Source organism: Notolabrus celidotus, chromosome 1 (assembly GCF_009762535.1).
Source record: "Notolabrus celidotus isolate fNotCel1 chromosome 1, fNotCel1.pri, whole genome shotgun sequence".
NCBI lineage: Eukaryota > Metazoa > Chordata > Actinopteri > Labriformes > Labridae > Notolabrus > Notolabrus celidotus.
The window spans coordinates 7490119-7506950 of NC_048272.1; the positions used below are offsets into that span (position 1 = coordinate 7490119).

General features: G+C 38.9%; 1 protein-coding gene across 1 annotated transcript; it reads left to right on the forward strand.

The window, feature by feature from the left end:
* The first annotated feature begins 1042 nt into the window (after positions 1 to 1042).
* On the forward strand, positions 1043 to 11518 carry LOC117827294. The gene is made up of 13 exons (XM_034703872.1): positions 1043 to 2350; positions 2527 to 2808; positions 2984 to 3280; positions 3759 to 4065; positions 4394 to 4453; positions 4706 to 4780; positions 4878 to 4922; positions 5082 to 5156; positions 5254 to 5298; positions 5379 to 5447; positions 5677 to 5781; positions 10466 to 10506; positions 10589 to 11518. Exons 4-13 carry the CDS (start codon positions 4059 to 4061, stop codon positions 10676 to 10678), a joined length of 612 nt encoding a protein of 203 aa, XP_034559763.1. The 5' UTR covers positions 1043 to 2350; positions 2527 to 2808; positions 2984 to 3280; positions 3759 to 4058; the 3' UTR covers positions 10679 to 11518.
* The last annotated feature ends 5314 nt before the right edge of the window (positions 11519 to 16832 follow it).

A 16832-nucleotide genomic window follows, 5' to 3' on the forward strand; every position in this document is an offset into this window, starting at 1 on the left:
CTGTCACGGAGTCAGAGCTCGGAGCTTGTTCAGCCCATAGACTGTATAAAATAATACTGAATCCCTCCCCCGTTTTTCATTACCTGCACAAATGTGTGCTAACAAGGAGCTTAGGAGGGAGGCATGCTAGTTGTAGGCTGTCTTAATAAACACAAAGGTTGGTTTTACTCCCCACGTCTGCAGATTTGAAGATATAGTGGATGATTTTTATTTGTCATGGATAAGTGCTAGCGCTAATTAGCATAGCCACATAGCTATATGTTCATAGCTGTAGCTGTAGCTGTGTACCAAGACACACGTCGACCTACTGACAAATAAAACAACAAGAAACACTAAATCTGTGACCAATCCTTCATAAAAGGTCCTGCTGCCTTTCTGGCAGAGGTCGGTTTTACTCCCCACGTCTGCAGATTTGAAGATCTAGTGGATGATTTTTATTTATCATGGATAAGTGCTAGCGCTAGTTAGCATAGCCACATAGCTACTGTTCGTAGCTGTGTACCAAGACACACGTCTACATACTGATAAATAAAACAACAAGAAACACTAAATCTATGACCAATCGTTCAGAAAGGTCCTGCTACAGGCGCCTCTCCGTCAGGATCAGATTCAGAGGGTTGAAGTAACGGGATCTCTGAGCAGCCGTGTATATTCAGCCAACATGTAAACATTAGATCAACGTGCTGGAGCGCCGAGGCACATCCACTTCCGGAGGGGGCGTGGTCAGAGGGAAAACAGAGTGTTCTGATGAGGAATGAAGAAGAGGACTTTTCAGGCATGCCAAAATCTGATTTTAAAGTGTTTTTTTGAGCATAAACTTTAAAGACATGTTTTGGGGACCTCTTATACCAATATATATTGATGAAAAAAGCGTGATATGTCCCCTTTAAGATATCTAGAAAATTCAAAAAACCAACAGAGAGCTGAGAAATAGACCTTAGCGTCCATATAGTTGTCATTACGGTAGCCCCTAGGACTTCCGCAGTACGATCGTCCAATCACAGACTAAATTCAGCAGTGCGTCACACATTTGTGACGCGAGCTCCTCAGTACCGTAACTCTTGAACCGCTGGGGCAATTCAAAAACAGCAAACGTTTTCCGAAAGTAGAGAACAGGAGCTTTCCAATAGTGTATGGTTTGATCATACACTGCACATTGCGGTAAAGATCGCTCGGCGTGTGAAATACAATTTCCAGCCAAGGAGAGGAGAAGTCGCTCAGAGCCAGCAAAGGGAGACTGCACGTGCACTCTGTGCAAGAGGAGCACCCCGTGGCAGTGTGAGGTTTGCAAAGTGTGGCTCTGTCTGCAGCTGGAGAGGATCTGCTTCAGGGAATATCACACAACATAAAAAACGCCTGGCTTTTTATTTAAAAAAAAGCAAGCAGAAAAATGGAGAAGCCAAGGGCCAGGACTGACACTTTTTTGTACATATGTGAAATATTTCAAAGTTCAAATTGTTCATGTGAAATTGTTTGTTCATGTCATTTCAGAGTGCTTATGCTGAAAATCATATTAAATTGAAAAATCCAAAGCCGTTTTATGTTTTTCCCCTTTTAATTGTTATTATAGTATCATAAACACACAATAATGTTGAATAACTGCCAGATACTTAAAGTTGAAGCTAACTAGGAAAAAGGGGCAGAAGCAGTCTCTCAGCACATTTTTTGACAATTCTACAGCCATAAAATCAAAATAAATCCAGGTGGCTTGAATATAATTATGGTCATGAGAGGGTGAATGCATCTATCACTAGCCCGTTCCTTTTTGAGCAAGCAACAAGTCTAACGAACAATGATAAAGCAATGAAATAAAAGCCATCCTTGGTTTGTCTGAACCAGTCAGACAACACTGCAGTAGATTTATTCTATTTATGCAGTTACCAAACATTGACCCTTTTTAAAAATGTAGTCTAGTGAATGTGTTGGTGGCCTCTCTGTTCATGTGACCCACACCTTTGGCTTGCTGTGGTTTTTGTTCAGAGCAAGTTCTGCAAAATGACACTTCTGTTAGTTGAAGTCAATGTAGTCTGACACACAAGTGAAGACGTGAAAGGATTATTGAATGTTTATTTTATTGAGCTTCATCATGACTGGATACCTGCTGTTAGTCTTCCTCATGTGTAAGTTTGATCTCATTTCTGAGTTGTGACTGTAAATGTTGGTGATTATAAGACTTGTTGCAGTGAGTAATGTCAGACAGAAATGTAGTGGTGTAATCATGCTTTGTTGTTCTTTTTCACCAAGTTAAGATAAATACAACATACTTAGAGATCACTCTTCTCTAATAGACTGGTTTCCTTTGTTAACTCTTTTTCTTTAACAGATTCATTTCCTCAGTTGAAAGCACAAGGTTAGTTCTTTGGTTTAATACTTTAATCATGTGTGAGTAATACACATTTCATAACAGTAGTATGCCCTTTCTCTATTTTATACTTTAAATTAAATCACTATTGATCATTTGTAATAACATTATCTTTATATTTCAGTTGAATATTTTATATTTAACTTGTTTAACTTCATTTTCAGTTGTTCTTCCACCTACACTGACTGTGAATCCATCAGTGATCACAGAAACAGACTCAGTCACACTGAACTGTCAGCCTCCACCATCTCTTTCTGTGTCTGAGTGTTATTTCCGCTTTATAAGAGAACAACCTGCCATGATGTCCCCATGTGTGAAGACTATGACAGGAGCTGAACTGCTGAAGATTACCCGTCAGAGTTCACCTGCTGTGGTTAAAATGACATGTTTATACCTTTATGGGTATCAATCTCCTCAGAGTGAGACATCTTCTCTCATCATTCGAAGTGAGTGGGCAGTGCTGCTATGCACTATTAGTACAAATCAGTTAGTACAATATCAGTGCAAAGTAGTGTTCAACAAAAGACTTCAGAAAGACGTGTCATTACCCTGTTCTTTAAAGATTTTATCTAAGACATAAACCTCTCCGTGATCTAATCCAACATTTGCTCTCATTTTCAGCTTCTCTTCCACCCTCACTGACAGTGAATCCACCTGTGATCGATGAGACAGACTCAGTCGCTCTGAACTGTCAGCCTCCATCATCTGTTTCTGTGCCCCAGTGTTATTTCCACACATTAGGTGGAGGATCTGGTAGAGTTCGCTCTTGTCTGCAGACTCTGACAGGAAGTGAGCTGCTGAGGATGTCATATCAGAGTTCACCTACAACGATTAAACTGACCTGTTTTTACACTGAGAAGCTTGGAGAGGAAGATTCCCCATCTCCACACAGTGCAGTGTCCTCCATCACCATACACCGTGAGTGATTCACCTGTTTACAGATGATAGTATCTTTATATTGCCTTTGCAAAAGAACAGTAGTGTGATGTAATACTTCAAATCTGCAGTTCTTAATGGTTTACAATCAGAATCAAAGAGAAAATCTGATTTATTAAAATCTATTCCCAAAAAAATGCTTTCTGAGGGCAGAGTTGTTATCATTTTTGATATTTTGATGAATTGTTTTGTAATATCTGACTTTTTGTTCAGTCAGATGGAGATAGAGTTGAAGTTAAAAAAAAAAAAAAAAAAAGGTTTCATTTCAGAAGTTTCAAATTCACATAAGACTTGAGACAGTCATTGTTACTTTATGTTACATGATGTGTGGTATTGTTTCATTGCTGGTTTTCTGAAAAGGAAAACAGTGTTTGGATACAGACCCATCTGCACGTGTTTTGTTTTTGATTGCATAAAAATACAAAATATTTTTGTTAATAGACTCTTCATCTTTTTGTAGGTCTAACACCAAAACTGAGTCGTCTTTTTGATGGTGACCTTGTTCTCTTCACTTGCTCTCTACCTGGATCTTCTGCTTATGGTACAAAGTGTAACCTGTACTTTGGAGAAGCAAGTCGTCCAGCAAAAACAGCAGATATTTTGAGTAAATCAGCCAAAAAAGAATCCTTCTGCCAGTTTTTTTTTCCCAGTTGCTGGTTTACTGAATCAACTGCGTTCAGTTAAACAAAGGGATGCCAGCTGTGATTATACATTAGGAAGTGGATCCCTCCGTTTATCTCCTCGCAGTGATAGATACAGCATGATGGGTAAGTTAGAGCAGAAACGAGAAAATGATTTACTGCTGCACCACATTCACTGTAAATGATAAGTTAATGAAATTAATTTTGACTGAAGTGTTGCCCAAAATCTTAAATTGTTCAAATGTAATATATAAATTGGTCTTAAGTGGCTCGTTATAGGCATATGTACAGAGATCTAAGTTCTTCCAAGGTTTTAATGATGATGAATCAACACACCTAAAATCACCTATGCAAATTAATTAATTAACAGTTCAGTATTTGCACAAAAGGTGCATCCCACACATTTGTCCACACATACATTTGTCTGGTCTAAATCAATCTTCTTTTATTGTAGATCTTGTGGAGGAAGAGTCCAGCGTAACCCAAACAATGTCTGCATTTACTATGACAACAGGTAGGGCATGTTTTATATTTTTAAAAGATATCAGACCTAATTCACAAATCATTCTCAAGTTGTTATTTTTAAGTTTTTGATTATTTTTATTCTTCAAGTCAGTCTGTTGTTGGGCCTGGAGATCCCACTCATATTACCACTTCACCAATAAATTATAGTTACATCAATCCCTAACTGTACATTACTTGAATCCTGTGTTTGAAGGTATTATGATAAATGTCATTACTTTGAGAGGTACTTCTCTTCATTCAGCAGGTCTGACTGTTAGTCCACCAAGTAACACTGTTCGTGTTGCTTCCACTCTCAAAATATCAGCTACACCATCAGGTGACGACTCATATTTTGAATATCTTGTCTTTATACTGTATGTGAAGCAGAGACAATATTTGATTTTAATGTGTTATGTTGTTTATGTGCCTCCAAGTAACAGATATGACGTCTCTGAATACAGACGCTGAGGATGGAACAGGTACTGTAGATGCAGATTCATCCCACTCATATTACCACTTCAAAACAAACACCAATAAATTATAGTTATATCAATCCCTAACTGTACATTACTTGAATCCTGTGTTTGAAGGTATTATGATAAATGTCATTACTTTGAGAGGTACTTCTCTTCATTCAGCAGGTCTGACTGTTAGTCCACCAAGTAACACAGTTCGTGTTGCTTCCACTCTCAAAATATCAGCTACACCATCAGGTGACGACTCATATTTTGAATATCTTGTCTTTATACTGTATGTGAAGCAGAGACAATATTTGATTTTAATGTGTTATGTTGTTTATGTGCCTCCAAGTAACAGATATGACATCTCTGAATACAGACGCTGAGGATGGAACAGGTACTGTAGATGCAGATTCATAACGTGTTCAGGCATTTCTGTGGACATATTAACAACTTCTGTGGCTGTGTACTCACTAGGTGTAAGTGTAAACATGCCTGACAGTAAAGACAGCACTGTCTATGAAACCTCTGAGAAAACAGCTTCAGGTGAGAATGAGTCATTCTTTTCCACCTGAATTTACTGATGGAAAAATGTTGATGACATGATTTACTCAGTTATTGTGTAACATGACTGAATCAAGACTTAACCTTCTATGTTGTGTTGGGGTCTACACAGGTTTTGCTTGCTTAACTATAATGAAAGCAGCACAGAACATGTCTGACGCTAACTGTGGGAAGTGAAACTGACACTTGTTCATGGTCTCTTGTTTCAAAGCAGAAAGGGGGATATGGAAGTTCGTAGCAGTGACTGCTGGTTGTGGGGTAACTGTGGGTGTCCTGTTGTTGGTTTCTGCAGTCCTCTGTAACAAAAGAAGAGCTGGTGAGAATGGTAATTTGCACGTTTACTGAATTCAGAATTTGCTAATATATTCCTGCCAAGAGACAGCAGATGTGAATAATCTTCAACCTAACTCTGTTACAATGCCTCAAATCATAACATTTATGATTAACCTTTTATATGGTCCTTTACAAATGAAATTAAAAAAACCCACAATAACTGAAGTGCTAATTTGAATGACAAAAATGAAATCTAAAACTCCTTCTATTATTTGTTATAACAGTGTGTTTCTTGCTATAAGACCTTTGGAAGCTACAGGAGTTAAATACACACATCACATCTGTAGTTTTACTCCCCCAACCCAAGATTGCAGCAGCACTGTGTCATTGTGTTCCGTCTCTGTTTTATTGTTTGTTTTTTCGTTTTTAGTCTGAGTTTTTATTCCCCTATTTATGCATCTGGCGAACCTTGAAGTGCTTATTAACTGTCTCGGGAGCCAATTCCTGATATTTTTCCACTTTTGAGTTACTGACAAACGGGATTGTTTGTGCCAACTTTTGTGCCAACTTTTGTGCCAACTTTTGTTTTTGTGCCAACTTTTGTGCCAACTTTTGTGCCAACTTTTGTGACAACTTTTGTGACAACTTTTGTGACAACTTTTGAAGCACCTGAAGCAGCAGCCTGTAAGCCAGCGCGCCACAGCATTGCCGGTGGGGCTACGGGAAGCTACTTTCTCTGACGCTGCTCTCTGGATTACTTCGTGGAGTGCACTCTTGGGAAGTCAACAAACCAGGAGTCTAAATCCAACTGTGATCTTTCACTCGGGATAGGCCTGCTGTTTACGGTCCATATCTCGGCGACAAGGAGATGTGTCCGACACCCTGCTCAGGTGTATCAGACAATAATCTCAATATGGGGATCACAATGCTTTCCCTCCTGGCTTTCTTATTTCTGCCTTCCACCTACAAGCTTGATGTGCACGGAAAAAGTTGGGTGAGTGTCTGCAACATTTCCACGCATGTAGCGCACACATCATCCATAACGATGCTGGCCGATGACGCGCAAAACTTTTCCAGCATGCGACGGGGGTGTTTGATACCTGGCCTGCAGTTGACTTTACCGCAGAAAAACATTAAAACTCTTATAAGCCTCCTCCTCTTGAAGGAACGTTTTATACCTGAACACCCCAGCACAGATACCAAGAGGACGCTTTACCGAAAGAAAGACTTGAACAGGGATAATCATACGCACGTGTTAAAATGCATTATCACATTAATGTTATTGCTGTCGGGGAATGTACAACTTAGTCCTGGGCCTGTAGCTGGCACAAAATGTCTAGATACACCTGCTGACTTCCAAAACAGATCTGGTGTTGGTTTTGTGCATATGAATGTCAGGAGCCTCTTACCAAAACTTGACATGGTTAAAATATGGGGCAAAATCTACAAACGCCGATATCATTGTTTTGACTGAGACATGGCTATCAAACGCTATCCCAGATAGTCATGTAGATTTGGATGGGTACAACATTTATCGCACAGACCACCGTGCTAAAGGTGGAGGAGTGGCGATATATGTAAAACACTCATACCATGCAACAGCCTTTCTGTCTAAGTCTGTCGTTAAACAGTATGAGCTGCTCATTTTGGGAGTGGAGTTTACTAAAGGCTGCGTATTGACAGTTGCAGGATGTTACAGACCTCCTTCTGCACCTAAAGAAACTCTGTCCTCATTGTCTGAATCTCTGTCAGAGATACATTACAGTGAGCTGGTGCTTATGGGGGACTTAAACCGGGACTGGTTGTCTCCGGCTTCTGATCCTTTTAAGTGCTTTTGTGACTCGGCACACTTAACGCAAATTATAAACTCCCCGACAAGGCCAAACTCAAAACAGCCTGAAAAGTCAACTCTCATTGACCTGATTTTAACTAACGCTCCTCACAAATATACATCCACCGCTGTTTTTGCTAATGACGTCAGCGACCCCTGCGTAATTGCTGCGGGGAGAGCCACAAAGCTCCAAAAACAGCCACCACGTATTGTATCTAAAAGACACCTGAAACATTTCTCTGAGCAAGCATTTTTACATGAGCTTTATTTATGTGACTGGGGTAAGTTATATCTGATTCCAGAACCTGAAAGTGCATTATCATATTTTAACTCGCTGTTCTTAGAAGTCATAAACAAACATGCTCCTTTAAGAAAATTTAAAGTCAAAGGACGTGATAATCCATGGTTTTCAGATGACCTTTCTGATTTAATTCACAAGCGAAATCTAGTGTGGGCTTGTGCAGGAAAATCCAAAAGCCAGTCCGATTTGACATATTCTAGACATTTAAGGAACAGGTGCATCTCCCAAACTCGTAAAGTGAAATCCGAATTTTATGTAAAGGAGCTGTCTGAAAGCAATACAAATCCCTCAAAGTTTTGGAAAGTTTTTAAGGGTATGTCCTCTGACACTGAAAGAAATGGAGGACTGCCAAAATCAATGACGATTGGAAATGAAATTATTACAAGTAAACCAAAAATATTAAATACATTAAATCAGCATTTTATATCCTCTGGTTTCTTGTTTGACAGAGATGCTCAGTCACAGCTCCCTAAAAATCATCTGGAGAAAGAAGATAAAGATGAGATGCCCACTGATTTAGATTTTATGTTCAGTCAGTTTGAGGTACATGAGGTATGTGAAGCTCTAAAAAAGCTAAATACCAAAAAATCAGCTGGCCCTGATGGTATTCAGCCATACTTCCTAAAAATCGCTGCCGATATAATCACTGAGCCACTAACTTTCATTTTTAATTTGTCTGTGCAATATGTTCAGGTGCCTGAGGTCTGGAAGGCAGCTTATGTTACACCAATATTAAAAGGTGGAGATCCCTCAAGCCCAAATAACTATAGACCAATATCAAAACTCTCAGTGCTAGCTAAGGTACTGGAAGGGCTAGTAGGAAACCATTTAAAAGTCTTTTTATCTCAACATGGCATTCTTAATGACCTGCACTCAGGTTTCAGAAAAAAACACAGTACAGTCACCGCCACAATGAAGGTCTTAAATGATATTAAAAATGCCATTGATTCTAAAGAACACTGTGTTGCCCTTTTCTTGGATCTATCTAAGGCATTTGACACAGTGGATCACTCCATTCTTTTACAGAGATTAATTAACATTGGGTTTGCGCTGAAAACTGTTCAGTGGTTTAAAAGCTACCTGAGTAGTAGGAAGCAATGTGTCAGGGTTGATGGCTTAGCTTCTGACTATATGAATGTAACAAATGGTGTCCCGCAAGGGTCCATATTGGGTCCTATCTTATTCGTCATCTATATCAATAATTTATGTAAAAATGTAATGGATGCAAAGTTTAATTTTTATGCGGATGACACCGTTTTGTACTCTTCAGCGTCGTCCTTATCAAGTGTAATTAGCAAACTGCAAGCTGCATTCAACACAGTACAAATGAATCTTTGTAATCTAAGGCTGGTTTTAAATGCAGACAAGACTAAGGTGATGTATTTCTCCAAGTCCAAGAGGACGGTGAAAAATGACTTTAAGATTTTCACCTCCACAAATGAGGAAATGGAATGTGTCCCAACATTTAAATACTTGGGTTTTCTCTTAGATGAAAATCTTTCTTTTAATCATCATATTGAGAGTCTTACTAAAAAAATGAGGGTCAAGTTGGGTTTGTTTTATAGGAACAGATGCTGTTTTTCCTTTGCTGCGTGTAAAAAGCTCATTCTAGCAACCTTTGTATCTGTAATTGACTATGGTGATGTTCTTTATATGCATGCTTCCTCAGCCTCTCTGAAAATGTTGGACTCTGTGTACCATGCTGCATTGCGGTTTGTTTCTGGTTTAGGTTTCCGCACACATCACTGTATCTTGTATGAAAAGGTAGGCTTGTCTTCCTTATACAACAGAAGAATGGAGCATTGGTATGTCTTTCTTTATAAGGCCATACTCCAGGAGCTGCCGTCTTATTTATGCTCCTTATTGATTCCTAAAGTTGTCAGTGGCTGTCATCTTCGGTCCCATGGACAAATTCTTTTTGTCATTCCTCGGACTCGCTCTGTCTTTGGTAAAAGTGCTTTTAATGTCTTTGCTCCCTCTTCTTGGTTTGAGCTTCAGGGTCGCCTGAAACTGGTTTCTTTAATTCGATTGGAGGATTTTAAAACTAGGATAAAGGATGATCTGATCAGCTTGTACACATGTTTTAAAGCTTAACACTGCTAATTTATAAATCAATGTAATAGTTACTTGCCACTGTATGTTTTGTCCTGTTCTATTTGTGAAACTTTTTATGCTGCTGTCTTGGCCAGGACTCCCTTGAAAAAGAGACTTTGTATCTCAATGGGACTATTCCTGGTAAAATAAAGGTAAAATAAAGGTAAAATAAAAAAATACTCAATCTTAAAAATTAAAAACAACATATCAAGTAAGTTACCTAACAAGCTTGTGACTCTTGAATCTGAGATTAAAATTGGACATGCTTGTGGTTGAACACTTATGCACGGATACAAAAATAAACTCATGTCTTCACACCTAACACTCTTTCACATGAGGGCATATTGTCTGAGAAGAGATGCTGTACTTCCCCTTTATGTCTGTGGTTGGTTGGGGGGGTTGACTCGACTGAAGTATCACAGGCATACTTGCATAAAATATTTTGCAACTGACGTCAAACCTCATATAAAATCATCATCTATGTGTTTTTCTCCCTAACAGGGTCCAGGGAAGTGAAAAGGCGACAGTCACAAATACAGAATGTAAGTCTGACATAAGGGATTACATGTAAAAGTCATATCAGTCATATGAATCAAAGCAACTGTTGGTTTCTTTTCTTTCCAGGGTGACACATGTTATTACTCCACTATTGGTGATGAGATGGCTGAAACAGCACTAACAGACAAGGTGTACAGCACCATACAGGCACATTGAAATACTCACTGTCTCCTACAGAACGAAGATAGGCAAAGCTCACAGATAAGATAACATGTAGCGATTTCAACCTTGTGTTTAAAGTGGACCAGTATAATGTAGTCTGAAGTCAATGTAATGATAGAGTACTTAATGTTTTTTCTTTAGCTCAATCAAACTAGTTTCATTTTGAACTTTGCGTGCCTTTATCATGTAGGTCAGTTGAAGAGAGAGGCAATGTGGGGAGGAGAGATCGCAGAATGAAATGCACAAATGGTCGTGGCTGAGTTGAACCACCGACCACTGCAACAAGGACTGTAGCTTCTCTGTATGTGGGTCATGCACTTCAACCTCTGAGCAAAACTGAGGCCCTGAATCCGATCGTTGTAACAACCAAAGTTTTTCACTTGGACGTGACATGAGTTTGAAATGTTCTTCACTTTGCTATTCAGTGCAGCAGAGTGTAGCTTTATATTGGTGGGGAGGGGGGCTTGCTATGCTTTCATCGAAAGAGTAGAGAATGATCCACAGGTTGGAACCTACTTTGAGGACAAAAGCTTCTGTCCATAGGGCATGCTAGGCTAAGTGTTGCATATTTTAAAATATCAATATGATTGCAATTATGCCCGTTTATGCTCATGTGGAATTTAATTATGTTGTAACATGTTTCTGTTCCTTGCTGTTTTTGTTAAATATCCCCTGTTATTTTTGTAACAGGGGATATTTTCTGAGAATTCTGCACATTTAGCATTTTAAATAAACTAGTATTCATAAATAACTTCCTGTCATTATATTGTAGGATTTGTCCAAAACATGTATGGCTTTGAAATGTAATAAAGTATAAAAGTTACATGAAACAGATTCTTTTTGTTCAGTCTCATTCATTTTTCCCATGACACATAATACTCCAACTCACATCACCACCACATTCACTCAAACACACTCACTGGAAAAATAACCCGAAGAGTATGAAGGAAAATATTTCTTTTTATTTATTCATAAGCTTTCTGAAACATGGTTGGAGGATGTGGTCACCTTACAAATTATGGCAGGAGATGTCGATGTAACATCCTGTGATCTTCATCATCTTCTTCTTCTTCTTCTTCTTCTTCTTCTTCTTCTTCTTCTTCTTCTTCTTCATGCATCTTTATCACATCTCTTCTGCTTTCAAACAAGAGGGGAAACAGCAGAATAAAGCAAATTTAAATGTCTCACAGACTTTATGTGATCCATATTATTACTGACATCAAAAAAGGAATGACTTACAAAATAAACTTTGAACTATATGAATACAGAAAACTATGACAGTATTGTTTTTTTAGCAATATACTTCCGAAAACGTCCCTGTGTTCTTTTCACGTATGACAAAAGTGCATCTTACATTCTGCAGATTTTTACACCAGCCATCTTTTTTTTCTCCAAAACACCAAAAAAATAAACATGTTAGATGTTTGGCTATGTTTCCTTATGTAGTGGGAGCAGTGCTCCTAGTTTTTTTTTTTTCATTGTTTGCCTTGAATGCAGCCTCTTGGAGGTAGGTCAACTCCTTCCCTTAATCAGGTGAACCGTATAAAGCACCTGTGGCAACAAGACTGCCTCTGTGTTCGGTTTGCCTGCTGGTTGCCACATGCTACTTGCACCTAGGTAGGTTAGAAATCAAAAGGATTATTCCCACATTGTTTTAAGTAATGTAGGAGCCATATGTGTATGTGTTTTATATGTGACGTGTTGGTAAGTGCTGTATATTGATGTGAGGGGGCTGTGTGCACTCTGCTGGCACTTGAGTGGTGGGTACGTCACTGTGGGTGTGGGCGCGGTGGTTCCAAATAATTCCACGCACCTGTAGTCTGTTGGTTTTGTTAACGAGGAAGGGTGAGTCGGGAGTGACACTTTCTGTTGACCGCTACGCTTAACACCACATTAGTTTTGCCGTTCTGTACTTTGTCTTGTATTATATGAAGCATCTGTTCAAGTTGCGCATCGTTAGAAATAAAGAGCATTAACGAGCATTAGAAGTGGATGTGTGTTTCTGTGAGTGCGCGTCACAGGTAAACTCCCGTGCTTAGCCTTCCGCGGCGTGTCGGTTTTGGTTTGGATAAATCGTCAGTCAGCCGCAATATTAGTCAACAGAAAGGTTATCGAAGTGTTGATACGTGGAAGATGTTTCGTTTATGGACTCCTGGAGCGCTCGCTGTTACGCGGGTGAGTAACAGTTCATTCATCGCTGGTCTCCTCTGATTCATTCACGCCCTGCCTACTACTACGTTCATTCATCATCACCGCTGGAATTAAGGTACTGCTACACACACTCAACAGGTTCCTTTGGTGAATCAAACTATTCCCCTGGTAGGCATAAGCGATATAGCCACGTAAGGTGGTTGTATTGTTTTTTGTTTTTCAGCCGTTTGTTATTTTCGTGTCATCGGCGGGTGGCGCAAATTGTCTCGGGAGTATGGGGCGCCGTTTGTAAAGTTGTGCACACCAAAATTAACAGCAACATTTCTCCACATTTAGCTCCAAAACGTCATAAAAACGTAGAGTGATTTTTTAAAAGTCACTTTTTTATCACATTTAGAGGAATATTTGTGATCTTCTTCACATTTCATTTTGTTGTGAAAAATATATTAAGTTGAAATAATTGTTAAATCCAAATGCTAAATCTAAATCTAAATGTTAAATGTAAATCTAAATATTAAATCTAAATCTAAATGTTAAATCTAAATCTAAATGTTAAATCTAAATCTAAATATTAAATCTAAATCTAAATGTTAAATCTAAATCTAAATGCTAAATCTAAATCTAAATGTTAAATCTAAATCTAAATGCTAAATCTAAATCTAAATGTTAAATATTAAATCTAAATGTTGCTCTGCGATCCTAAATATTTAGCTGATATGCAAATTCACACTGCAGCCCAGCGGAAATACCAAAATAAAAGCTTCAGAAAGAGATACAGACTTAGCAATAGCAACTTAGCTTGTTCGTACCATAGACTGGGTTAGTTCTGTCTCTGAGCGTTGTGAATCCCTTTATAGCCTCCAAAACTGCCTATGCGGCATTTTTACAGCGGGCAGTCCGGCTAGTAACCCGTAAGAGTCAGTACTGACAGACTATGGTTAGGATATATGTATCAATATTTGAAGCTTTTATTTTGGTACTAAAAGCGCCCAATACAAATTCACACTGCCGCCCGGCGGAAGTACCAAAATAAAAGCTTCATAAAGCGATACATATATCCCAACCATAGTCTGTCAGTATGACTCCTACGGGTTACTAGCCGGACTGCCCACCATAAAAATGGTGGATAGGCCGTTTTGGAGGCTATAAAGGGATTTCACAACGCTCAGAGACATAACTAACCCAGTCTATGGTACGAACAAGCTAAGTTGCTATTGCTAAGTCTGTACCTCTTTCTGAAGCTTTTATTTTGGTATTTCCGCTGGGCTGCAGTGTGAATTTGCATATCAGCTAAATATTTAGGAACGCAGAGCAACATTTAGATTTAACATTTAACATTTAGATTTAGATTTAGCATTTAGATATATATTTAACATTTAGATTTAGATTTAGCATTTAGATTTAGATTTAACATTTATATTTATATTTAACATTTAGATTTACATTTAATATTTAGATTTACATTTAACATTTAGATTTACATTTAACATTTAGATTTACATTTAATATTTAGATTTACATTTAACATTTAGATTTATATTTAGCATTTGGATTTAACAATTATTTCAACTTAATATATTTTTCACAACAAAATTAAATGTGAAGAAGATCACAAATATTCCTCTAAATGTGATAAAAAAGTGACTTTTTAAAAATCACTCTACGTTTTTATGAAGTTTTGGAGCTAAATGTGGAGAAATGTTGCTGTTAATTTCGGTGTGCACAACTTTACAAACGGCGCCCCATACGGGAGTACCGCCGTGGTTCTCGTTTTAAGACAGCTTGTCTGATTCGGGACCATCGGTATACAGGTACATAAATACCCACCGCTTGAGCCACAGAAGACTAGGGTGAGTTGGTTAGTCTAGTTTTCTGTAGGCAGTTTAGAGGGGAATATTTGGTCTACCTGTTAATTGAGTGTTTTTGTGAAGCTTGTTGTAGTATATGCATCTTATTCTTAAAGGTCAACTGACTATAGTTATGAACGTATTTTGCATGGTTTTTGATCATTTGTGAATGAAAATGGAGTCAGGCAGGTCAAATCCCTCTTCTGATGTGGGTCAAAAAAAGGAAGATAAGAGACAAAGTAAACTCACTGCCAAAGCATTTGCGAATAAAATTGAAAGTCTTCAAAAGGAGCGAAAAGTAAAAGTAAATCAAATTAAAGGTGTTTCAAAGGAAATTAAAGGTCTAATGCAAAATAAAGATAAAGCTACAAACATTCAGTCTCAGCTTGAAAATTTGCATGTACTGTTTGATGATGCAGGTAAGCTCCATGATTCTGTAATTCCATTGCTTCCTCAGGAAGAACAAGAAAAACAAAATGTGTGGTTTTCCAGTGTGCATGGACACCATCATAGGTTTGTGGATGAGGTGAAGGAATGGCTTTCTGATGCCCAAATCCTAACCCTGAGGAATACAGATATTTCTACACTCCCTCAGTCACTGCTGCCTGGTGTTGAGTTGCAAGATGCACAAAATAATGAAGAGTTGTTTGTTTCCAATCGTGTTGAGGATGATATTAGGCCGAGTGACAGCATCTCTAATGTTGCAAGCAGAGAATCGAACAAAAGAAGTTCAGTCGGAAGATCCAGTGTTTCGTCTACTTCATCTGCATGTATTAAGGCTGAGGCAGTTATGGCTGCACTTATAGCTCGCCAAAGGTTGTTAAAGGATAAGCATGTTTTGGAAGAGCAAGAGGAGCAGCTCAGGAAAAGGAAAGAGAAGCTTGATTTGGAGATGGAAATAGCTGCATCTGCAGCTAAATTGAATGTGTTGAAAGCCTCCAACACTTCACGTGTTTCCAGTGCTGTGCGTAGTAGAGTGGATGGAATGAGCTCGTACCTGGAAAGGGAAAAGGGTAGGGTTCAAGCATTGAATGTTGATGCTGAGATCTTTGTGCCTGTGGTTGCAGGCCAGGCATCTCTGTATACCTCTGTAGGTGGCCAGCTTGGACAACATTTGGTGGATGTAAGACCCAAGGTAAGAAATGTGGAACTGCAACCTCAAGCCACATTGTCATACCAGCTGCCAGGATTAGATTCTAAGATGAAGAAAAGTGGTACACAGAGCTTTAATACTGGACCCTATGTAGAACAAGATCTCTCTGCACCTGTGATGAGAAGTAGCACTGATCAGGGACGCTTAATATCAGTCTTGGAGAGGCAAAATGAGATAACATCCTTACTGGTGGAGCAGCAATCTCTCTCTCTTCTTCCAAGACGTGACATTCAGTTTTTTGATGGGGATCCTTTGCAGTATCAGGCTTTCATCAGGGCCTTTGAACATAGTATTGAGCAAAAGACCCACAGTGCAAGAGATTGCTTATACTTCCTTGAGCAGTACACCAGAGGGCAGCCTAGGGAGATGGTTAGAAGCTGTCAGCATATGCCTCATGAGAGTGGATATGTCAAGGCTAAATCTTTGCTCCAGGAACATTTTGGCGATCCATTGAAAATTTGCTTCTGCCTACATGGAGAAAGTTTTCACATGGCCGGTGGTAAAATCTGAGGATGTGAAAGCTTTGCAGGCATATAGCTTCTTGTTGCGGGCATGCTGTAATGCTATGGAAGGAGCTGAGTCCACACATGAGTTGGATGCTCCTACTAATATGCAGACAGTAACAAAGAAATTGCCTTATAAGCTCAGGGATCGTTGGAGAGATGTCGTCTGTGATATACAGGAAAGGTTCCATCGAAGAGCCAACTTTCGGGACATTGTTGGGTTTATTGAAAGGCAAGTGAAAATTGCAAATGACCCGATCTTTGGAGACCTTAGTGATTTTCCAGCGGCAGTAAGAAAGGATGTTAGACATGTTAAATCCCAACCTTCTTTCAAGCCGAAGGGAAGTAGCTTTGCCACTACTGTTACTAGTGTGGATGAGAAGGTTGAAGCTGGGACGAAGAGAAGAATCGATACACCCGTGGTAAAGGTTTGCCTGTTTTGTGGAGCTGGACACACCCTGGATCTATGCCTTCTATTGGAGAAGAAGACGCAT